General features: G+C 37.8%; 1 protein-coding gene across 6 annotated transcripts; it reads left to right on the top strand.

Annotated features, from left to right (window-relative positions):
* The first annotated feature begins 1,057 nt into the window (after positions 1-1,057).
* LOC311094963 (uncharacterized protein) lies at positions 1,058-23,156 on the top strand. Of its 6 annotated transcripts, none has more exons than XM_084133230.1 (17): positions 1,058-1,299; positions 3,349-3,567; positions 4,765-4,961; positions 6,006-6,109; positions 6,395-6,438; positions 6,545-6,809; positions 8,771-8,952; positions 9,631-9,756; positions 10,994-11,122; positions 13,103-13,225; positions 15,140-15,275; positions 15,959-18,348; positions 19,652-19,845; positions 20,086-20,218; positions 21,228-22,095; positions 22,216-22,371; positions 22,489-23,156. In XM_084133230.1, the coding sequence occupies exons 2-16, from the start codon at positions 3,406-3,408 to the stop codon at positions 22,344-22,346; spliced, it is 5,184 nt and encodes a 1,727-aa protein (XP_083989356.1). In that variant the 5' UTR covers positions 1,058-1,299; positions 3,349-3,405; the 3' UTR covers positions 22,347-22,371; positions 22,489-23,156. The 6 variants fall into 6 exon arrangements, with proteins under 6 accessions (XP_083989356.1, XP_083989353.1, XP_083989354.1 ...); XM_084133227.1 differs by having other exon boundaries at positions 20,083-20,218; XM_084133228.1 differs by having other exon boundaries at positions 20,083-20,218; positions 22,216-22,375.
* Positions 23,157-26,388: the final 3,232 nt, after the last annotated feature.

The raw sequence follows: 26,388 nt of genomic DNA, 5'->3' as shown, positions 1-26,388 counted from the left end.
CTTTATCCTTCAAGAGTTTGACACTAGTTTACAAAAGCACTGATTTAAAGGGATAGTTCACCCAAAAATTTTAATTTGTCATTACTCACCCTCAAGTTGTTCCAAACCTGTACGAGTTTCTTTCTTCTGTTGAACACAAAATAAGATATTTTAAAGAATGTTGGTAATCAAACAGTTGACGGTACCCATTGACTTCCATAGAAGGAAATAATAATAATAATATGGAAGTCAATGGGTGCCGCCAACTGTCCGGTTACAACACTCTTTTTACCAAATAGATATTATCAAGTATCTTCTTTTGTGTTGAACGGAAGAAAGAAACTATAAAGGTATGGAACTGGAATTTGTGTGCAGCCCATTATTTGAATCAGTTTATTTGGTTGTCGATTATAAAATGAAATCAACATTAAATAGACTACTAAAGTAGACATAAATGATGCACAAGAAATCATAACACACACACATACACATACATAACTAAAATAAAACACTCAATATTAGCTAGCCACTCAATGGAAAAGTTCCATGGCTGTTAAAGGTTCTTCAGGGAAACGTGCCAATAAAGAACCTTTATTTTTAAGAGTAAATGCTGGCTACAGGTCACTATTGTGTCAACAGAGACACTAAAACCCTTATTAAACTCTTTCCCAGGTTGTCGTGATCAAGCATAACAAACATTTTGAATTCATTATAGACATTTCCATTACTTTTTCAGCTCTTAAAATCACACTTTTGTATGTAGAGCGTATGTATTTATTTATTTGCCCCAATGCCTGGTCAATTTCTGACACTAGCTAGCTAGTGTCCAATATTTTTCTTCTTCTTTGCAAATAATGTAAATGAAAAAATAACAATGTAAAACAGTTGAAAGATTTTGTGTCCTCAATTTAAGCAACTTAACATTTGAATTCATAATATTTAATTCGATATATATAATTTCAGTGTTAAATCAATTTATATATATATAAAAAAAACAAAACAAAAAACCGTATTGACCCGTGGGTGCCACACTGCTACTGCACTTCTGGTTACCTCTTAAAGCCCCGCCTCTTTGTACACGTCACGGACCCCCACGCCTCGCGTCAAATCATGTTCGGCGGTTCGGGGCGCAAGAAACAGCGACCGCGTGCGCCCAGTTCTGACTGTTGAAAATAACGACAATCTGTTAACGTTAAACGGTCAAACGCTTCAGATGCTATAGATATACATATCGGTTGTATTTTATTAACAGACACGTAAACGGCATTCAAGACATCAGGATCACTGCGTTTTAAAGAGATCAACATATCAGAAGTCCTGGTAAGTAATGCCACATTGTTTGATTTCACTTAAGCATTTCGTTTTACCTGACAGGATTATGGTCTTTATTTGTTTTACCCAATAAATAAACTATTTTTCTTTTTCTTAACTAGCTCTTTCAACAGCCTACAGATTCTAGTTTAATCAAAACTCGCCAGCGAATTTATAAATCCTACTAAAGCGAAGTCTTTTCTCATGAATATTAATTAGTAGCCTTTCTCGCTGCCTCCATTCACGAAGTGTAATTGATATTCATGACCCGAAACTCGCCATAGTAGGATTTATAAATCTGCTGAGGTTTGTATACGTAATGTATACAACAGTCTTACCACTATTTACTGTATAATTACGGTAATTATAAGACTGTTGTTGAACGTGTAAGTTATATTCATCTCGGTAGCCCGGCGTCATCTGTATTTGAAAGCTCATCTTTGATGCTTTGTAATGGAAATTCAGGTACCGGGATGTTTATTTTCACAGTTTTTATAGATTCACAGGCCGGATTTTCCTCATTCCTTTCTTTCTGCAATCCAGTTCTTACTGTTGGTGACTGAGAAGAGAAACCAAATACAGGAGGTTGAGTGATAATATATAAATAGACACTTTCACTATATGTGTGTGTCTGTGGGACTGTTCACTTCAGGATCTAAACCTTTGCATTGCAAGTTCTCTTTAAGAGATAGTTTACCCCTAGTTCACCAAATATATAATATATCTCTGTCTTTATTGACTCATACTCATGTCGTCCCAAACCCATGTAACTTTCTTTTGCAGAACACTCTTTTTGTTATAATGAAAGTGAATGTGCGTTAAAAACAAAACAAGTATCATTAAAGGGATAGTTCACCCAAAAATAAAAATCCTGTCATTTACTCGCGCTCAAGTTGTTCCAAACCTGTATGAATTTCTTTCTTCTGCTGAACACACACAAATTATTTTTTTCCATACCATGGTAGTCAATGGGGTCCATCAAATGTTTGGTTACCCATATTCTTCAAAATATCATCTTTTGTGTTCAGCAGAAGAAAGTCATACAGGTTTGGGACAGAGTAAATTATGACAGAAGTTTCATTTTTGGGAGAACAATCCCTTTAAAGTGCTGCATATGACTCCAGCTCATATGGCAGCTTGTTTATCTCACAATTTTGACTTTTTTTCTCGCAATTGCAAGTTTACATCTTGCAATTCTGACTGTTTTCTCAAAATTGCAAGATAAAAACAGTTCTGAGAAATAAAGTCGCTATTGCAAGGGGGAAAAAGTCAGAATTGTAAAGTCCAATTCTGAGAAAAAAAGTCTGAATTGCAAGATGTAAACTCGCGATTTGTGAGAAAAAGTTAGAATTGTGCGATTTAAAAAGACACAATTACTTTTTTTATATTTTATTCAGTGGCTGAAACCAACTTCCATAGTAATCCTTCTGATGACTTATGAAAATTTTATGTGTAAAACCGCAATAATGCATTGGCAATTTTCACGTCTACCCGAGCTAGAGTAGTGACTGTGTCCAATCTGTGTTCTCATGAGTAAAACAATTGAATTGAATTGGTTGATCCAGTTCACAAAAGGTAGTCTGAATGATTCATTCACGAATCGGACCTATCCGGTTTATGAGCTCAACTGACAGTCCCCATTCTTTGTAGTTGCATGAATAAAAACAACCAGTACAATTGTTAAAATTTCTTTTTTTGTCTTGCAAAGAAAATAAGCCATCATACAGGTTTGGAAAGACATGCTGTGAGGAAATGATGACAGAATCTTCTGTTTTTGGTTTTACTTGGTGTTTTGGCAGCAGAAGTCCCTTAAGAACGTTTCCATGAACACTCTGACAAACACACACACACACCCACACGATCGCTGTGATTTTCCTTTATATAAAGACGCAGATACACTGGTTCATTTTTGTCATTAGTGAATGTGATAAGTATGTGAACTGATATTTCTGGTCTGAAACAAGTACAGACAGCTGAGAGTATCTTCCCTAAGGCAGCACACAGGATCCTCATGAACAACAGCTCAAGCCAGACCTTTCTATATCTCTAACGTTTCAGCTCTGGGAGATGATCGGCCAAGCTCTCTGAAACCTCAGTCTGTAAGCATCTTCAGCGATGAGCTGGGCCGGAGACGACTGGACCGTGGGTCTGACAGGTCACGTCCTGCAGAAGGTTAAGCAGCTTCAGGCTCAGAATGAGAAGCTGAACAAGGAAAAACAGCAGAGGCAACTGCAGCTGGACAACTCAGAAGCAGCTCTGCACAAACAGAAGCAGAAGGTGAGCGTCGAGAGATATGTATATAGCCTGACATATGAAATAATAATTTTATTGAATTATAAAAAATATGTGCATATGTGGTTTTTGTTGAGCATCATAATTGATGCATCAGTTTTGTTTATGGCTCATATAGTATGACATGGAGCTCAGATTCGAGAAGGAAAAAACACCTCAGTTTTATTAAGAGGGCCAAACTGCAAAAACATGCAATTTGGTGAGGTTGCTGATATTTAAATGACCAAAAAGTAAGATGAAATTCTGATAGCTTGTAATGTAAAACAATTAGATATTTATAACAGTATATCAGACTACTTGCATAAAATGCATATAAATATGTCTTGGTGAGATGATAATTAAATGCTAAGTTTTATGATCAAAGCTCTGAATTTTTTTATTGTGGGGGGGCAAAACATATAATGCAATGCAGTACAATGATGATAAAGAGACAAACTAACATACCTCAAAAACCTGAAATATCATGATTTTTCTTTACTTAAAATAATGTATGGATAATAAAGTAAAATTTTTAATTGTCACATAATTGACTCACCCTCAAGCCATCCTAGGGTGACCTCTGACCCGACGTATGACGTAGGCGTAGCTTAAGTGAGAATTGACGAATGCGGAAGTGCAGATGAAAGAGCAAAATGAATTAGAAGATGAATTAGAAGTTTAAATCGAGAAGTTTTACAGAAAAATGTGAAGAAGAGCTATGCCATACGGACTACTAATGGTTGTTTTTTTTATTAAATAAAGTTAACGAATAATAAATACTGTAAAAAAATTTTTTTTTGCTCATTGCTAGGTAATATTAGTTAATGCATTAACCAGTGTTAACTAACGGGACCTTATTGTGAAGTTTTACCAATATTTTACTAACGAATAACGATACAAAATTTATTCTTGCTTTTCCTTTATAAAAATGATTAAAGACTCGTGCACCACAATATTTTGGTGAACATTTTACAATTACCCTAAAAGGTCTTTTACCTGCTAAAAAGTGTGAACTGTCAATCAGACGACAGAAGGCTTGTAGTAGATCGGATACAACAGGCTTCATAGGGTTAACAGAGACGCTCCAGCAATGCAGAAGTGACTGCCTGAAAGGACACCAAATGGAAAGTTGGCTGAGACTCTCAGCACAGCTGTAGCTCAAACAGTGCTGGATGTGTGATGTAGCGTGTTCCTCTCTGTCAGTATGAGGAGGTGCGTGTGGAGCTGGCTGTGCTTCAGCGAGAGCTGGGAGGAGAGCGTGAGGCAGTGCAAGCAGAGGTGCGCACCAGAGACCGCCTGTCTCACGACCTGCAGGTCAAAACGGCTCAAGTGCACTCGCTAGAGGGACAACTCCAATCTGCCAAAAAGCAGACACAAAACCTCACACAGGAGATCAAGCGGTGAGACACGCGTGCACACAAACCTTCCTGTCCATTTACACACCAAACTGAACAAGGTCATGTAACATTGATTAGCAATTAACATGTCATTTAGATTCTTGCATCACTACTGCATTCAGAATGAAGGAGTGATCCAAATTAGGGTTGCGCAAATGTTTTTGAACTCCTAAAGAGAGATCCGAAAATCGGAGAAGTCGCTGTTACTATGGAAATGGGAATATCGCACACTCTTGTGTGAATCAGTTTTTAAATCAATTATTTAGTAGTTAAAAACATAATCAAATTCATAACCAAATCGGTTTGTTAACCAATTGTTAACTAAACCTATTAAAAAATGTTTTCTTTTATTGAAATGAAGCTGGAAAAAAAACCTATAAAAAAATTTTTTAGAAACGTTGCTGTTGTTTAAAGCGAGTTTACGTAATAAATTAATTAAAGCTATATGTAAATATTTAAAAAACTATTTAAAAAAAGAATGAATTACAAAAAAAAAAATATATATATATATATATATATTCATACTAAAGTAGATAAAATAAATATTTTTTTACAGGAACAAAAGCGAGGCTGTGAACAAAAGAAATACAGTGCGTTTAATAGATTGTGCTGTTGTTTAACAACATACCGTTTGTTTAGCTGACAATGTATTTCTGGGAAAAAAAAAAAAGCTTAGAGTTGAGACAAACTCCATAGAACAGTTTTAAAAGTTGCAAGTTGTGAAAATTATGTGATCTAGGATTGTTATACAATGTGTACCATTGTAAGGACTGTAAGTTTATCCCTCACAGCCTCGTTTTCGTCTGCGTTAAATTCAATATGCCGTCTAAGGTCTATAACACTGGTTTGACACTCGTGATGAGGACTGTAACTGGTGATAGTCAGCCATAAGGTTGTTATTAACATTAAAGTAGTGTTGTGTAGTGATTTCTGGACACCTAGAAGCACTAAAAAGAATTTAAATTCATCTTTGAGAAATGTGTTTGCCCCATTACTCGGTTGCCTATATTGACCTATAACAAGCTCTTTTTCTCTCTCTGCATGTAGGCTTGAGGTGGAGCTGGAAAAGCTGCAGAATGGAAACAGCTCTGGGGAATCAACGTTGTTTTCCACACCTTGTTGGAACCTGAGCTCTCCCTGGGACAACAACGGTACCATCCCTCACGCTCTGTCCCTTTGTTTTTCAGTGTTTTATTCACTGTCTGTTCACAAAGTCTCTCTTTAAAGATTGCAAAATGTATCCACTCATAAAGTAGGCAAAAGGGTGTTTTATTTTTCTGAGTGTCCCTAAGGAGGACTGATTGCGTAGTAAAATGTGATTACATTTTGACTTTGTACCCAGGCTCTGTGTGCATGTCTGTCCATGTGATGTCCATCTAGAATGACCTTTTCATCATTATTCTTTTGCTGTTATTATAACCTGTTTAACTCTGCAGGTGGTTTCAGAGCAGAGAGTGAAAGCAAAACACAGCATGTCAGAGTAAGTCTCCAATGCACAAACCCTATTAAGAGCAACCACTTAATAAGGAATATTTTGTTTATGAATATACTTCCTGACTCATTTGTTTGTGCTCTGTCCATTGTAGCAGCAGCTGCAGTTTGGAGACGTTCCCAAGCCCTCAGCGGGCGGGGCTTCCACCCCGTTTCCACAGCAACCGCATAAATCCCCACCCCTTCGACGCAACGTCCGCCAATCAGAACCCTCCACCCCCACCTCTGTGTTTCCATGGGAACGTGGTGATTTGTGGTCGACTCCCAAAGGACGACCAGCTTCCTCGGTTTCATCCAGTGACATCATAATCAAGAGCAATGACTCTGGTATGGAGGAGGCCTTGAGGAACGAGATAGATGGTGAGCTTCTCCTCATGCCATTGGGCTTTCAGGAGTTTTCCATTCATTTAAAATCTCATTTTAAATGTTCAGGCATCCCGGAGTAAAACCAACCCAGAGACTTAACTTCACTGTGTCGAACTCTTCAGATTGAGTTACATCTCTCTTTCCTGGGTTGTTTGAATCCAGGACATTTGCCTGTCTGCTCTTTAATAATCATAAATGAATGCAGTCACTGTTTAAAACATGTTGGCATGACAGCCAATGAGAGTAAGTTAATCCACCTCATCCGTGGCATGAGCAGATTTGTGTAGTATTTGCATGTTAAGGAGGGTGGAGATTTCTTCAGCAGTCGTAGCTTCAGACTGAGCTGGAAATAATTTGGATGCATACCTGCATTTCTGTGTGTGTGTTTACGATTAAGGTAGTTTAAGGAAATGAAGTGTAGTTTTATTTATTCAGTGCAGCTGTGTTTGCCCATAAACTGAGTGAGGAGGATCATGTTTATTCATTAAATGTCAGGTTTATTTACATAAGCAACCTGATTCATATTGAATGCTTTTGTCAGGTTTCCAATAAAGCTATCCCAGTAAAGGAGGCCCAAAACAGAACCCATCAATAGAACCCATTTCTGTGATCATTCTGATATACACATTTCTTCCAATACCGGTGGCCAGTGAATAAGTTTTGTTTTTGCCCATGTATAAAATAAGCACAATACACTACTGTCAGTTTGGGGAGTTGGTAAGATTTTAAAAATGTTTGTTGATCACAAGTACAGTAAAGCATTTAAAGTAACTGTTTTCTATTTGAATATAGATTATGATGTTATTTATTTTTGTGATGCAATGTCGGGGGATTGTCTTTTTCCAGTATTGGCATAGATAATCTAATGAATAACGCAAGTTAGCATAATATGCTAATATTGACCAATATGCAGTTTGCAGAGCCTTGAGGATTGTGTTGCCATTGATGCAGTGTACTATGGATACAATGAAATGAGTGAATTGGACACTCTGACACATGCTGGTCTTATCTCTTGCCATATTTATAGTGAGATGCGGGGTGGTTTAGTGAGAGAGTGGGTGTGTGTCTGTTGAGCAAGAGAGATCAGTATTACTCTGTGTGTGTGTGTGTGTGTGTGTGTGTGGTATGAATGTTCTCCATTGTTTTGTTTCTTTGTGTTGATGAGTCATCAGTGAGGTCATCAGGGTTTGCCGTCTCCACAGACAGCTGACTCTGACAGCTCTACACCACAGTATCACTGATTCTTCAAACACTTCCCTTCCAATGACTTCTGGATCAGGAATGTAACATTTTCTGGAATGTAAATTCCCCTCAAGAAGCTGTAATAAACGGTCACAGTGGCAGGTGGTTCAGAGGGCTTTTATAGGGACTGTGTCCAACGCTTTGGTAGCATTTGGAGTCAAGTTTTTTTTTTTTTTTTTTCTTGCTGCATCAAAAGTTATTGTAATTTAAGTTACTGCACTAATTCCCTTACTTTTATAATTAAACAGACCCTTTATAATTAAACAGGCTGTCTTTGTTAGTATAGTGGTATGGCCAAATATAAATGACCAAAATCAAAAGAAAATAAGAAAAATTATATTTTACATGAAGAAAATAAAGCAAAACCATTTTTCTGAATTTATTAACAAGAATACTTTTCATTGTAAGTAATAAGCGTATGACGGGAAAGTGCTAAATTGTCAGGAGAAAAAAAGAAGGAAAAAAAATCGATGGATGGATATATGCAGCCATATGTTAATTAGGTTGTGGTGTCATTCAGAAATGAAAGAAGTTATGTATAGCTTAGTTTCCATAAATGGTTTTGGTGTATTGGGGAGGAAGCTTTGCACTGTGAACATTAGTGTTTGGCACATACAGAAGCACATCAAACTCTTTTATTTCAAAAGAGCCAGAAACAGTCAGAAGGTCAGAGTGATGACGTTAATAATTCAGTGAGTGTCTGTCTCTCTCAGCGCTGCGTGTGCGTGTATCAGATCTACAGCGGGAGGCACAGCTGGAGTCTGAGCGCTTGAAGGACGTGGAGTCTCGCCTGGCTCAGGCTAGCAGAGAGATCAGCACCAAAGAACAGAGTCTGACACGCAGCCAAGACCAGCTGACCCGCGCACAGACCCGCATCACACAGGAGACTGACCGGGTAAACGCACACTGAATGCAGGAATCTCTTTTCTTTGAGAATCACTGGTAACTCAAGAATACAATAAATAGTAATATTGTGATATATTATTGAAATTTATATAAATTTGAATAACGGCTAAATTTCTATTTAAATATATTTTAAAATGTAATTTATTCCTGTGATGCAAAGCTGAATTTTCAGCATCATTACTCCAGTCTTCAGTGTCACATGATCCTTCAGAAATCATTCTAATTTGCTGAAGAAACATTTATTTTTATTATTGGTTAATATTTTTTCGGAATTCTTTTATAAATAGAAAGTTCGAAAACAGCGTTTATTTAAAATACAGATCTTTTGTAACCTATTGCATGTCTAAATATCAATTTAATGAATACTTGTTGAGGAAAAAAAAATCTTCCTGACCCCAAACTTTTGAACAGTAGTGTATGTATAAATTAACATTAAGCTGATTTTGATAAATTATGTAAAAATATTTATTGTTAGTTTATTATGTCTAATGCATTAGCTATTGTTAACGAATTGAACCTTATTGTGAAGTGTTACTATATAGTTAGATAATAGATTTTTCAGCAAGTTTATGTATTTATTTTTGTTTTTTTTGAGAATGAGTCTCTACATTTTGTGTACATTGAATGTTTAGAAAATGTAATTATACCTGTGTGTGTGTGTGTGTAGGTCCAGTCTGCTGAGCAAAAAGTCAAGCAACTTCAGGAGGAGCTGAAGTGTCAGAGGCAGAATGCCGAAAGCAGCCGCTGCAGTGCAGAACAGCGCAGGAAAGACCTCGAGAGAGAACATCAGAGGGTGAGACCGAGCACATGGACATGCGTGTGATTCATTGTTTCCTGCACTGCTAAATCTACAGCTCCATTGCAGTTGTATTTTTAGCTTTGAGTTGTGATCTTACAGTCTTGGAATTGATTTTGTTTCATTTGTATTGCACTCCTCACAATGCATGTTAATTCAAAGCAGCCTAATAAAAAAATCCTTCTTAACATCCTACAGTAACTAAGACAGGGGTGGGCAAACTTTTTGGCTCAAGGGCCACACTGGGTTTTAAAATTTGACAGAGGGCCGGCCCAGTAGCAGATTATGAAACACGATCTCATGAAAGTGCGTATCTATACCACAAATTTTATTTCTCGTGCCATTTATATGCCAAAAATGTTTGAGGTTAATTTTTAATTAGTCATATGTTAGATAATTATAGCCTATACTTTTTAAATATTGTTAATCCTTATTATTTAATGGGCCTAACAGTAAATTAGAAAGTGTACACTTAGAAGAGTAAAAATGACAGAAGGTTACGTTAATTCAACTTCATTAAAACTGCATATGGCAATCAATTTGCACTTCAAAAAGTCATACATTTGTGGAAAACGAATAAATGAAATAAACGAATATACAAATTTATTTTAAGAATAATAAAATAAAACATAAAAAGCAAAGGCAGATCAGAACATTTAATGAACAAAACCGAGTTCTGTACATGGCAGACAGGGGAGCGTAGTCGAAAGCCGGACGATAAAGGTCGGTAAACGGAATCAGTCAGGATACATCCACAAATCCAGAGGAGCAAAGAAACTAAATAGCAGACAAATCAAAGGAAAAACTAAACAGGTGTGCAAGCGGTTACCAAACATTTTTTTTTCTCTGTGAGTTTCCAAAAAAGTAAAAAAACATTAACGTGCAACAAGTCTATGCGCTTAAGTCTGTTTGGTTTCCATGGTGACGCGTCATTGCTTGTTACGTTACGTGACGCACCGCAGCCACAACAGCGCTGAATGAATGATGATCTGCTTTTGTCATATTTTCCTTTTTTACATTTGTTAGCTATGGCATGCAATATCTGATATTCCGATTGTCAAATATATGCAACGCGATATATATATATATTACGCAAAGTATTGCAAGAAAAAGGCTAAATGAATGCGATCTTAAGACAATTTTTTAAATACTCGACGGGCCGGATTAAACAGCCTAACGGGCCGTAGTTTGCCCACCCCTGAACTAAGAGATGGTTGTGATTTGTGTATTGTAGGAGCTGTTGGAGCTGCAGAGAGAGAGACAGGCTCTGGAGAGACAACATCAGCAGGAGAGCAACAGACTCAACCAGGAGATCCAGCAGGCCAGAACACTTCACAACACACTGCAGTCGCAGCATGACAAGGTACCAGGGCTGAGGAGCGACTAACTAAATGTAGCGACCCTATTAACTTGACTGCAGTAATGTAGGAGTTGCTCAGCCTTTCTAAAAATAGTGTAGCTTTATTCAAAAGCCAAATGAAACAGCGGTGGCATTCTCGACAACAGTGACACGGAAAACAGGAGAAACATTGTGCCACAACGATCCAGTTCGGAGGCGTTTCAATCCACAAATCACAAACCTTTTCCGTGGATTTATTGTAATAACGCTAACAGTAACCATGGTATTGTGGCAGAAATGTGGGATATTTTCAGTATATCAAATTTATTATATTATTAATGAAGACCTGTTTTTTTTTTTTTTTTTAAGCTATAGCAGTTTTCGTGTGTTTGCATTTACTAAAAGTTTTAAGGCTACTGTTTTTCATTAAAAAAAAAAAAAAACATAGAATCCATTTAGTTTTTACCATGGTAATGAGATGCCATGCATGAATCTTACCTGTGGTTATCATGATTTACAAATGTATGATACTACGGAAGAACATTTTTAATTAGAGTTGAGTCCTAATTCAGTCAGCATATTTAGATTTTGGTCGTTCATTTTTACAGATGTTGTTTTTGTTAATGAAAATAAATTTGCATCCGCATCTCAGCTGAAGCTACTATACTGTCAATTCAAATTACTGTCAAATGTGCATTTCCAATAGACAAAACATGTAATATTATTAATACCCCCCTCCTCCCTGGTGCTAACAAGTCAGGTGCTCCTGGTGCCACTGCTCTCAAACGTTAGTCTAGAGCCCTGATACTAGTGTACTTTTGTTTTAGAAACCACATAGCAGTGCCCCAGCAACCAACTAGAACACATAGAGCAATGCAATAATGTCCCGTCTAGTGTTTAGACGAGCACCACTTCTGTTTCCTTAAATAGCTTCAGTGCAGTCAGCTACTTATTTCTAATTTGCAGAAATTTCATGTTTCCAGAAAGCTAGCCTGATTGTAGTTCATCTACTCTAGTTTAAACTGTAGCTTCTGCTTTCTGTCTCTCTTTATTCTCTCTGTCTCATGGGAGCTCCAGAACGGGTGTCCGCTGGTCAATGCACTAATGTCACCCCTCTCTCTTTCTCTCATGCTCCCACTGCTCATGTGTTTTCTCACACAATTCTATTCCTTTTTTTTTTCCTCTTTCTGTTTTCCTCATCAGAGGACACTAGAGCGAAGGTCAGTGTTGTAATCTCAGTGTGATGTCTGTTTGAAACTCATGGCATGTTCTTTCACAAATGTCTTATATTCCTCCAGAAACATGGGTACGACGAGATATGGAGGTGACCAAGTTTGGTGTGTGTATGTTGGTTGTAAAATATCCCCTATTGACATATAGTTCACAGATTGGTGATAATTAAAGCATTTAAGTCTTGTCTGAGCCCTGTTTTTTTGCTTTTGTAGAATAAGACATTCTTACAGTGCTGATAAGATACTGTGTGTTGAAGTAAGAGACGTGATACAAATGTGTCAATACACAGATAAATAATGTTGTCTCTTACACTGGTGGGACACAAAACTGATTCAAATGACTTGAGGTGATGGAATGTGCTGTTTTGACCTCTACTTTGCTTATGGGAATTTTGAAATGTTTCCCTTCTTTAAGATATTTTACATGATTCTAAATCTGGATAGTGAGCACACAAATATTTTAGATGTGTGGTTTGCATGAATGCCTAATTAACAAGAATAAGCCTTCAGATTCACTTCAGTAAACTGAAAAAAATATTGCATGGTTTGTACATCATCTGGTCAAACTGCAAGATGTGTGAAAATAATGTTTTGCATTTACATTCCATGAATAAATCTCATCATGTTTTTCATCATCATGGGTTTGTGTGGCGTCTTGCATGGAATTGAGTCACATGACTCAATCTGCCACAAACACGGCATGATGAAGATCCGCGCTCTTTGTCTTAGCTTACGGTCTTATCTTTCTGCTGACTGTTTGTCTTTCTCTCAGGTGTGTTTGCAGAAGCAGAGTTTGGAGAGAGATCTAGAGGATGTGAGAGGAAAACTGAAGAACACGGAGACGGACCTGAGAGAGAGTCAGAAGAGAGAGACACAGACTGAGGCCAAACTCATGGTACAACAACATGCATAATCACACTGACCTGAGAGACTCCAACTGAGGAAGGAAATTAATACCTTTATTCAGCAAGGATGCATAAAATTGGTCAAAAGTGACAGTAAAGACCGTATAATGTTACAAAAGCAGCATCAGAGGAATAAATGTTCAAATATATTTCAATAGAAAAGTTATTTTAAATTGTAATATTTCACAATATTACTGTTATTATTGTATTGTATTGTAACATTTCTCAAATGACCTCAAACATTTGAACGGTGGTGTATCTCAATGATGGCTTTCATTTTTATTTATATTGCTCTGAAATATAAAGGCATTTAGTCTCTTTATTAACCGTTTCTCTTTCTGGGGAGGTCATTAAAAGGAGATCTTAGGATTTGGTTAACTCCTAGGGATATTTATAAGCATTTTGGTGCACCTAGGTCCAATTTTTTATTTAATTTAATTTTTTAAGATCAAATGTACAGAATAACTAACTATGAACGATGGGACAGAGATGCACTGATGTTCAACCAATCAGACACATACCTCTCCAGTTTTTCTTTCACATTCCTCAAAATATAATAAATTGTGCATTTATAGAAAAAAGATCCAAGGCATTTCCTCTGGTTCAAAAATGTTAAAAAGCCTTTATTCAAACATGGCCACTCTAAAAACATTAAAAGGGAAGAAATGCATCAGTGTTCAGTGTATTAGTCATGTAATAAAATGTTAGCTTACCTCAACAAGAGTGTCATTGTTATTGAACAGCATTGTCAAAGTCCAATCTGACACAATTTTATTGGAGAGAGAAACACAAACAGAGACCAGAATCAACAACAGCACACAACCAGCTATTTAAATGTAGTCTTCATTTTGACTACTAAATTAAGCTTCTTATAGTTACTATAGACTGTAACTCTTACCCTAATATACAGGTTTGGGTATTTTTACAAATGCATAAACTTTCTTTATTTGCTTTTTGATAATGTCCCCAAAAGTACACTACCGTTCACAAGTTTGGGGTTGGTTTTTTAAAATGATTTTTAAAAGTCTCATTGCATTTATTTAATCAAAAACAGTAATATTTGGAAATATTAATACAAATTAAAACAACTATTTTCTATTTTAATATATTTAAAAGTGTAATTTATTCCTGTCATTCTAATTTGTTGATGCTCAAGAATTTTTTTTTATTATTATTATTATCAGTGTTGAAAATCGTGATAGTGCTTAATACTTTTTTTTGGAAACTGTGATAAATTTTTTTCAGTATTCTTTGATGAAAGAATAGCTTTTTTTGTACTTAACTCTTTTGTAGCAAAGTAAAAGTCTGTACTATTACTTGATAGTAGTAAGTAATAGTACAAAAAAAATATTTAAAAAAAAATCTTACTGACCCAAACTTTTGAACAGAGACACACAGACATAGAGAGGGACACACCGGCGAAGCTCCCAGTGTGACAATACTGTTACTGACTCAGCTGGATAGAGTCTCAGATATAGCACCATTATCTCCTTACAACTTCTGTTTCACACTGGGGCTTGGGTTTAATGGGTTTAAGCGCTTTATTTATAGACCGTATGACTTACAGTAGACTTACAATGTAAGAGTCGTGTATTATAATCACCAAAAAAGCTTTTATGATGTTTAAGTGCAGAGTAATGTTATATGCAGATCAAGATTGCAGTTGGATAACCTCTTTGTCTGCTTGAATACGTTCATTTTGTGTATTTTGTTGTGTGTCTTCTTTGTCCAGCATGCCTCACCCTGAACACCTATGAGGATTCTGGTTGCTTTTCACTATTAGATTTTATTTGTGTAACTAATATATATATTAGTTTTATGGCTGTTCATGGATGAAAAGTATCTTTAATCATTAATCTCATTTGACTTTGTTCTATATGTGCACTTCTCATCTTGTCCTGTAGGAGGCGCTGAGGGAGAACGAGGGTCTCACTGTGTCTCTGGGGCAGATGAAGAAACAGGAGAAAGCTCTACAGGAGGAAGTGAAGCGGTTGACCGAAGAGCTTGCTGATGCCCTCAAGCTTATTAAAGAACTGCAGGGTGAGTCTGAAAGAATCACGTCCACACGGAGAACTGTTTGCCCTGTTGGCCCTGCCCTGTTACACACATCCTATGTGTTTGCCTCCCCCTTCTGGCCAGACTTTGACAATGCACCTTCAAAAATCTTTTTGTACAAGAAGTCTGTGATTGGTTAGACAAGCCAGTCAAAGCAGTAGACCCTCAAATCCCCTCAAACTTCATTTTATATATATATATATATATATATATATATATATATATATATATATATATATATATATATATATATATAAGAATTCTCTTAAAGACTTGTAAACATGTTCAGCAAAGTTTCATAATGGTAAAATGACTTATACAAAGCCTCTTTTGGCTTACTGTTTTTTCCTGAAATGGATAAATTCCAACTCTAAATTCTGAGTATATGAGCATAATTGTATTATTATTATTATTATAATGATGCACATTTTCACTGATTAGTATAATTAATTAGTCTATTATTATTATTATTATTATTATTATTATAGGAATAAGTGTAACTCTTTATTAGGCTTTTATCATATTGATTCTGCCACTGTTATAAATAAAAGCAGTAAGATATTTGAGGCAATGCTTTACTGTGATATTACCCTGGGATTCAGGGACTTTTCTTTTTTTACCCGATAATTTTAGAAGAATATTTACCATATCATTTCTCTCTCCTTTAGCTCAGCTGGCCTCACCTCCTCCAGCTGTGGCCGCTCCTCACTCCAGCTCTTCAGGAGACTGCTTCTCTCCCTCTGTTTCCCTCCATCATAACCAGTCTCCTCCTCACAACCACTCCTCCCAGGCAAAGAGAGCCCCTAAAATAGGACGAACAAAAGAGGATCGAATGAAGTTCCCCTCCGGCAGAGAGCCAGGGGAGGGCATCGACTCGGAGCACATCAGTAAATTTGAGTCTGAGCAGTTACAGAAATTTAAAGGAAAAGGCGGTCAAACACATCCAAGCGGCTCTCTGAGGCTGAGTGAAATAGATGTAGACACCTCAGTGACAGAACAAGACACTGGTATTGAAGATGTGGACACAGACTCGTTTACATCTGACTCAACCAGCGGTATGATGCCTAAAAGTGAATCGGACATCTCTTGCAGCCTACAGTTAGACATTGCATATGACACATCAGGTAAGACAGAAAAACATGACTCGATGCCTCTAAAAGATCTAAAGAAGGAGAATGCAGAGCTTCGCGATGAACTTAGAGATGTGAAATCCGAGCTTCAGAAGCGACTCGAAGACCTCGAAACCCAGAGGAAAGCTGAAACGGAGGCCAGGACCAAACTGAAACAGTTGAGCCGCAAGCACTCGACCCAGACAGAGCAGCAACGCGCCAAATCTCTTGAGCTCAAAGACAGTGTGACGAAGCTGGAAACCCAGCTGGAACAAGAGAAGAAGGAGAGCATGAAACTGAAAGAAACACTTGATGCACTAGAAAGAGAAGCTGAGATGAGGCTGGAAGAGAAGGAGAGAGACCAGGAAGAAGGAACCCAGCTGAAGAACGTCTTGGCTGAGATGAAGCGAAAGGAGACGGACATGGAGGAAGAAATAACGCGAATGAAAAAGGACCTGCAAGACCTTCAGCTCAAGCTTGCACAGGAACGGGAAGAAAGAGAGAGGGAGAGAGATGAGGAAAGGAAGCAGATCAGAAGAGAGGAAGTAGAAGCAATAAAGATTGCACAGCTTCAAGAAGAGCTGGACAATCTTCAAAAGTCTAGGAGTTTAGAGGAGAAAATATCAAAAGACAATCTTCCCGTCACATATTTACAACTAGAATGCCACCCAAACGATGATAAGAATGCTGCTGTTATAGAAAACAAAGACTTGGTTCCTTCTCCTGACATTCAAGAGTCCATCTGTGATTCTGTGAACCTTCACAATGCAAAAGTCTGCAAAGAAACCAGAACAATTATGGATCTTGGAGCACAAACTAAACCAACAGAGGACAAGACCTCAGCTGCAGAGACAGGCAGGACTCGAGCATTGAGCACAGATGCTTCAGATTTGGACAGCACTACCGTTTTAGTTTTGGAGGTGGAGCGCTTAAGGGCGGCGCGGGAAAGAGAGTCTGAGAAGGCGAAACTAGCTCAAGGAAAGCTGGAGGACTTACAGAAGCAAGTGACCACTCAGACTAAGCACCTTACCCAAGCTTTTGAAAGTCAGAGCAAGCACATCGAGAACCTGCTGGGAGAGTTGCATGATAAAGAATGCGCCCTCCAGAAGCAGGGTGAGGAACTGCAGAAATGTCTAGAGAAAATCCGTCGTCTTGAAGAAAAACACACTAGGACGGACATCACCCCAAATGACATCTCTACGCCGCCTGAACTGTCTACAGAGATCTCAAGAGAACTTAGCTGCGATTCTGTCTTCAGCAACACGAGTATAAGTGACCATGAAATGTTTAGTGACGATACGCAACTGATTTTGAAGGAGAAGGTCTCACAGCCTACTGCACAGCTGCTTGTTGAACACTCTGTTAGTCAAAACATTGATCAAACCAACACTAGTGAGATATCTGATAAGCTGCGAGTGACTGAAGCTTCCAAGCCACTTGAATTATGTCCCGCTTCAGACGTACTTTGTGAAAATGCTCCAAATTCTAGTGCAGATTCAGAAGCACCAGGGCTTTCTGAGGTGATTGAAGAGAATGCAAGTTCTCTCTTCCCAGATGAACAGTTGGATGTTCTGAACTTCCAACATCACAGTCCAGAACCTTCCACGGATGATATCAAGGAGCAAGAACAAGTAACAAAGGAATTACAAGTCACTCAACTTGAGCTGAATGTGTTAAAGTCTCAAAATTTGGAGCTTGTTTCACAAGGAGGTGTGATAAAGGAAGAGCTTCTGACTGTTAAACGAGAGAATGAAGAGTTGAAATTGAAACTTAAGCACTTGGGCAAAGACACTTGTGCGGAACAAGATGCCTCGCTTTTAGTGAACACTGAAAACAAAGAATTGTCAAGTACAAACAAAGGATTACAAACCAGCTCCTCTTTAGCACAGGAGGAGTTGGTTGTTCTTCATGAAAACTATAAAGCAGAGGTTCAGTCTCTTCAGGAGCAGGTAATTTTTAGTTAAAATGGAAATATTCTTTTTTTTAAACTTGGCATGAAATGGAAAGTCACCTTGTCAATTTGTTTAATCAGAATGTCTTAACTCAATCTTCTGGTGAAACAATAGACTTCTCTCTAATGACGTACGTCTTTTCCAATAATTTTGACCTTTTAAACCACACCGCTTTCTTACAATCGACTGCAAGTTTGAGTTCAGGTCTGCCTCCATCCAATCAACAGCTGATGGATAAAAGCCCTAAAAATTATTAATATTATTTTCTTTTTTTGTACATAACAATACGGAATAAACATATTACACAAATTTAACGAACTGTCCTTTGATCTTCAGGCCAGGGTGTGTTCACACTTGGCATGTTTGGTTAGATTAAAACGAACTCTGGTGCGATTGCTCTGTAAATGCAGTTTATTTGAATAAGTGTGAACATTGCCATCCGAACCCTGGTGTGCACCAAACAAGCAGACCCGAGACCGCTGAATAGATGAATCTCGTCCACTTCCAAACGAACTCTGTCTGGTGCTGTTCAACAGAAATATGAACGCAACACGGACCAAAGACATGTAAACTAAACAAAAACAGGACATGTCACTAGATGCAACCCTAAAAAGGACAGAATGATCAAGCATGCCTGTGTTATCTCGTCTTAGTCATGAGTACGCTACAGGCGTCTGAACCGCGTCTCCTCGCAGCAGATCTTTCTTTGTTTGTGTGAAGGAGGGATTCCTGCCGCTGTTTTGACTCCTTTATACATTTTATAAGCTCTTCATGAGTTCTCAGCTGGTCAAAATACCATCATATGTAGGCTATGCATATAAAACAAGCGCATTTATCCCAGAAAACAGCATTGTTGGATGTTCGGTAAGTTCTGTCACGAAATATACAAAATAAAAGCCGACCAATCAGGTTGTGAATTTATCTCTATGCCTTTAAGTTCGGTATCTTTAGGTTCGGTGATAAAATGACAGTGTGAACGCTAAGCGGATCAGGACTACCTTTATTTATTTTTTATTTTTTTTTCGGACCAAACTAACCAAGTGAACTGAAGTACAAGTGTGAACACGCCCTCAATGTCACTTTTTCCTGATCCGGTGCAAAACGATAAAGCAAGTGATAAATCCGAAACATCATATTGAACTATTCTGCACTACTCTAAGTGCTCATTTAAACAAACCCCTATTAGTATTAAAACCCTTAATGTTACCTAGATTAACTAATTGTTAAAAAACGTTTCCTTTATTTGCATGTATTTACATGTATTTTATGTTGAATTTATTCTTTTTAATTCATATTAAAGATCCAGGCATTACAGGACCTAATCCAGCACCTCTCTGAGCAGAACAGGACACAAGCTGAAGAACTAGATCTCTGGAAGCTCTCGACCATGGAAGAAATAGTGGGCAACAACTCGCCCTCCATCGTGCTAAAAGAGTTTGAGCTGTTCCTCCCCTGCAGTCCCAGCAAGCTGCAAACGCAGTCCCAAACAACAAGGTAATGTCCCTTGACTGGCATTTGTTGAAGATAATTATGTGATAAGCGACATAGAAATGTAAATTGTGTTTGTTCATAATCATTTAAAAGGCAGTGCGAGGTACTTAACGTGAATTATGGGTTTGTTGGTTCTGAGATGGGGAAAGTAAACACAGGTTCAGTGAATGAGGGATGTTTATGTAGGACCCTTAATGCAAGACCCTTCAGTTTGTGCTCTGGTGCATCATGGTTCTACAGCAGACAGCGCACTGTCGGAGACGTGACATATCGGTCTGGATTAGATGACACAAACGACCAGACCAACTTGGGGGAGCATGTGTCGCCTGAAACCCAAATGACACATGATGTGAGAGAATCTCAAGGGCCTGCTGAGGTAAATAACGTTTCATAACGCATGGCATTATTTACATATGGGAAATTGTTGATCTGGTGAAAGTGTTGAACTGTACTTTTCCAAGAATGGAAATTTGCTGTTTACTTTCCCTCATGTTGCTCCTATTCTGACTTATGTGGAACACGAGGAGAAATTTAGCAGAATGCACAATGAAAGTGAATGGTACTTGATACTTGTTAAAACAATGTAGCAAAGTAAAATTGTTTAAAAAAAAACGTGTATATATATATTCATATATATATATCAATGACTCTAACTTGTCAAACTTAGTTTAGTTGAATGATCAATGACGTGGTGCCTTAAGACTAGGCATTTTTCCATGTACATTTTGCATTATTTATTAGCATATTCAGAGCATTTTATAATAAACAATGTTCTAATTAGGAAAAATAGTTAGAGATCATAATTTCTGGCATGGATGGACAACTGAAACTTTGAAATGACTAGCTTAATTTTGTTTTCTGCTTGTAATGAGATTGCTTTGATTATTAGATTATGTACATTGTTTGTTTGTTGTTTGTAGATTCTTATTTTAAGGAAAGCATAAAAGTGGTCCAGATTGATTTACACTGAATTTACATTTTTCAAAAGTTTATCTTAAGATGACAACCCTGAACCCCCAAACAGAATTTATGTGCTATCCTTTGGAATCTGATTGTAAAAAAAATACTAATACATATGATAAAACAGCTGCTTTTAGCTTTTAATATTCATATCCAATTCAGCTCAACTGATGATGAAATATAATCACAACATTTTAGCCCACATTGTTCCCCACAGCAAACCTGGAGCTTTTTTAAATTGCCTTTTAAAATTAAAATCACAATCACAATTCTTTTCAGAAAAATCGCCTTTAGATTTTTTTTCCCCCAAATCATGCATCCCTTATATAGGCATGATGGTGAGTAGATGACGATAGAGCTTTCTTTTTTTTTTTTTGGTCTAAGACTTTCAATGATCACAGATCTATTCCTGTAATTGTTTTCAGAACCTTATGACTGGAAATGAGGTGATGACCGAAGCACATGCTCAACATGAATGCGAGAGCAGCTCTGTTAACCACAGCGACAAAAGTCCTCCTGTCTGTGTCTCAAATATAATGAGTAGCAACACTGAAGACAAGCTGTCCCCTCTACCGACCAAACCAACAGATTACAGTAATTCAGAGCCGATTGCCTCAGTGTCTCTCGAGGATCAGACCAAAGCAGCAGATGCCAGTGCGAACAGCCAGGAAGATGCCTTAATCAGTGTTTCCATCTCAACCAAATATCAGACAGAGGTAATCAACTCAAATCCAATCACAGAGTCCTGTGAGACTGCCGACTCCCAGAATTCTGATGCGTTATGCACTGGGCATAATGAGATTGAAACTATAGACACTGTTGGTTTGGAAAAACATGGGCATTGTCATGGAGATGCAACAAATAAACAGAGTGAACCACATGCTTCTGTGGAAAAAACACTCAAGAATGAACCAGCTCATGGTCAAAGGGCAGAGGTTAGCGAGGTCATTGGCGTTTCTAACAGAACAGAGGTGAAGAGTGTGTCCACTCAGACAGAGGAGAGCCGAGAGCTGGATTTGAGGGACAAGCATTCCCCCATCCATGTCTGCACTCAGACAGATGGAGAACAGCTGGAGACGGAGCAAGATGAAGTCAAGAAAGAGTCTGCAGACTCGCCGCCCCTCTCTCTGGCCCCACAGACTGTTACGAACCAACTGTTCTTATCCAGCGTGTTCCCCATGAGCGACCCAGCTCACCTTGCTGAACGCATCCGGCAAAACCGCAACCGCATGTCTGCCGCATACGACGAGACCGAATATGAACCGTACGGCCTGCCCGAGGTCGTCATGAAGGGTAAGAAGGGAAACCGAGTAGCGTGAACATTCTTCAAAATGTCTCTCTTTGTTTTCCAATGAAGAAAGTTGTACATTATTATAAGACTGAATGGTCTTTGCACCTTTTTGTCTCCTGAAGGATTTGCTGACATCCCCAGTGGACCCGCTTGTCCGTATGTCCTGCGCAGGGGGCTTCTGGGAACTGATGCACTGCCCCTCCCACGCAGAGAAGCCACGCCCCAAGAGGAAGATGATGAAATAGAGCCATAGTACTCACACACACCTGATACCTCCCGTAGGTATTTACTGTGCTTGCTCTGAAACACATTTAGAGAAGCATTTGAAGTCATTTCCACTGGTTCTACTAATATAATTCACATTTCAGAGCAGCATCATCTGTATTTGTTTTCAGGTTTCCACACTGAAGGAATTTCACTGCCTCTTTAATGCTACTGTAAGCGTCAACGATCTGATCACCAAGACAGAGAGTCCTGCCCTGTCATGTGATGTAGATTTTGAAGTTTTGCGCTCTCTTTTTCCTTGTTGTTCTCATGTCATATGGTTTTGTTTGAGTAATGGAGCCGTTTACAAATTAGCTTGAAATACCAATGTAATATATTTTTGTTTGCGTAAAGGTGGTGATACCCCCTCTTTTAGAGACTTGAATTTTGTGAATAGCCTTATTTATTGACAGACACTTTTCGAAGACTTGCCTTTGTGCACTAGTGTGTGTGTGTGTGTGTGTGAGAGAGAGTGTGTGTGTGTGTGTTTGTGGTATGACTCAGATCAACCTGAGCTTGTTTCCGTTCCTTGTATGGTGATTCACTGTCAGACTGTTTCTTTCTCTCTCTCTGTCATCTAACAGCTTTATAACGCAGTGGAGTATTTATATCACTGTCCGTTTGTAATGAAGCATTTGAGAAGTTTTGAGAAATGGATATGTTTTTGATTAGATTAATCTGTTTATCTGATTCAGTCATCTTAGTATTTGTGTGTACGTTTCTTCTAAATGTCAAATGGTTTGTAGAATTTTCAGTTAGGAATGTTTACATTTAATAAACGTAAATGAAATCCAAATGTCCATGTTGATGGGTCGTTTTCTTTTTGCATTCTAGAAATCTGTGCAAGCTTAATTTTCAGTTCTTTGGGTAATTTGCATTATTACATGGGTCTTTGAAATGCTTAATTTTGATTGGTCAACCAAAGCATTTTTTTTTATATGTATATTTTTGAAATGACAGATAAACTTGTTTTGCACTATAATCTCCTACAAAGCTATGCTTGTTTTGTCTTGTATCCGCACTCTTCTCCTATTCAAATATTTTTGACAATATCTTTATATTGATTTATTTGGTAAGTAGCCATATAATAAAATCAGCCAGTCATTGTTGCAAATTACACTCAAATTTAGTCAGCCTATTATTTTTTGTGAAAAGCCATTTATTTGTGTATCATTTTATTTATTTGTTAATTTCATATATTTTATTTGTGAATTTGAAATGACTTTTTAGATTCATGTGCAGCAGATCTATATGCAAGCCTTTCTAAACGAAGTGGATTCAGTGCTTAGTTAAGTATAAGCAACTGTTATCCAATCTCTTGTGTTTTTAAAGTTTCTCCATTTTTGTCTTGGCTGAACAGGTTGTTCGAACAGTCCGTGTTCTCTATTTCACAACATTTCTATTCATCTGTAAAAAAAAAAAAAAAGGACTTGGCATCACACAAACCTGCTTTATTCACAAGTAATGTCCACAGTTATATTACAACCTGTTTTGCAGAATGATGTAATAATAGATTCAGATAACTCTTGAACATGGTGTTATGCACTTGTATTTTCAAAAGCAAAATGTTAGTCATTGTTGGAGCAGAAATCAAAGGCATGTCTAGAGATGTGATATCCCATATCAGAGCTTTTAAAGGATTTAAAGGCCATTTTGGTCTCTACATCAGCTCGGTCAGGGACTTCTGTTTATTCTCTCTTGAGCTTTGGCTGGATCCAGAGAGCCCACTGCAGTCCTTACAGTGAATGTTTTGAATTCTGAGCTTTCATGTTTGACGTTGATTTACCATTGAGCTTTTGTCCACAGATGACAGACATCTAGTCCATTTAGTGCTGGGTCATCACCATGGCTGACATCATTCCCTGCTCTTGATATACAATCACTGATGAACATCTTTGGGTTTAATGAGAAAAAAAAAGAAGCCAAATTTAGAGCCCAGAACCTCTGGCACGCTTAACAAAAATTATACCACCAGTCCAATCATTGATGTAAATACTCTCAAGATCATAACATACTGTATTATAGTAGATGTAAGGATGAAACTATCACCTTAAACGAGTTATGTCTCATAATACTAGAATTCATTTCCGGACATTATAATGTTATTTTTTGTGCATTTATTATTGTTCATTTCTGATGTTAATTATGATTCATTTTTAAAGGTAGGGTAGGCAATTTCAGAGAAGCTAGCAATAGCGAGCTAGCATTGAAATCATGAGATCACACCCTCCCTTCAGAGCGTCTCCAAAACCACGCCTCCTTCAAAACACAACACACAGCAGAGTCTGCAAAGTGTCTCAAGACGGTGTTAAATTACCTCATGTCTTGAAGCACATAACATTACAATAATAATGAACTTAACTTACAGAGCTTTTGCTTGTACCACCTGACTGCTGCAGATTCATTTCGCGGTTGGTGTAGAAACGCATAAATATGAATCTGAGGATGTGAACGGCACGAGCGTCAGGGGTTGCAATCGTAATTACGGTTGGGACATAGTGTGAACGCAGCATAAGCTTGTTCTGGTCGAGGAGGAACTGTAAAATGTGTCTGCTGTTGATTTGTGGCCTTTTGTGACTGTGAGTGCTTCTCATTTCTAATTTGTGCATCCTCATTTCCTTTCCTCGCGTCTCGGCTCTACGAGGGACGGCTGCAAATAAAGAAAACGAGGACGTAAGAATTGAAGGAAATCTTATTTGTGACCCTGGACCACAAAACCAGTCACATGGGTCAATTTTTTGAAAGTGAGAATTCGACATCATCTGAAAGTTGAATAAATAAGCTTTCCATTGATGTATGGTTTGTTATGATAGGACAATATTTTACCGAGATACAACTATTCGAAATCTGGAATCTGAGGGTGCAAAAAAATCGAAACATTGAGAAAATCGTCTTTAAAGTTGTCCATTTATGTTCACGATTGTCCTGCATTCACTCACAAAAATAAATGTTTTATATATTTATGGTAGGAAATTTACAAAATATCTTTGTGGAACATGATCTTTACTTAATATCCTAATGATTTTTGGCATAAAAGAAAAATCGATCATTTTGACCCACACAATGTATTGTTGGCTATTGCCACAAATATACCCGTGCGACTTGTGACTGGTTTTGTGATCCAGGGTCGCATATGTGTATTGGAATGTTCTTGATCACTTGAGCGTCACTTCACAGCATCATCAGCTGCACTCAAGGGATCTGCCCTTATGTTGAAGTTTGCTTATTTTAGAAATTCATAAATAATAAAGCCAAATGTCCTGTTGAAATATGTGTGATATATGGTTTATTTAAACTGCAAAGGTAAAGCATAAATTAAAATGATTGTGACGGACGTGAAGGTGGAGGAGAATTTATATGTTCATCAGGCTTCTCGACAAGAAATACACCTGTGAATCCTCTCTCACAGCTCCTCAGGAAGCTTCTTCACTCCTCGTTCCTCGAGAATTGAGATGTCCTTCAGGATGGCTAACTTTGATCAGTGTCTACAACTCTGCATAGCCTTACGTAATGCGCTGATGACGTGTGATGTCGTCGGACCGAATGCAGTGATTGGACAAAAAAATGCTGGTCCTGAGAATTCTACAGAAGATAGCCTACATGTTTTTAATATTTAGACCACTTCTATTATTGATTGCTATCAGGATGTGAAGAGAGTTTCAATCAGTATAACAAGAAGCGTTAAAAAGGCCTACCTTACATTTAAGCCTTTAGCTGGCTCTATGCATTAACCAATCAGCATCCAGGATTATAATATGTGAAAACTTCACTTGTATTCTTCATAACAACAATGAACTCTACTCCAACCCGTCGAGTTTTTATGCCTTTGGACTCGGAGCCTATAATATGCAAAAAAATCAAAATCACGACATACCACAGGGGTTTATACAAAGCGGAGATGAAAGATGAGAGAAGAGTGCTCAACAAAAATGTTAAACACTTGAAACAGATAAAATAAACTGTCAGCTTTCATTTGTGTCTATGCCAAACCGAGCTCTCTCCTCCCCTCCTCTCTCGGTCTCTTCCCTGCT

Source organism: Abramis brama (assembly GCF_963993115.1).
Source record: "Abramis brama genome assembly, chromosome: 13".
Classification (NCBI taxonomy): Eukaryota; Metazoa; Chordata; class Actinopteri; order Cypriniformes; family Leuciscidae; genus Abramis; species Abramis brama.
Note: the sequence above shows the minus strand (reverse complement) of the source record. Positions and strands in the feature narration are given on the sequence as shown.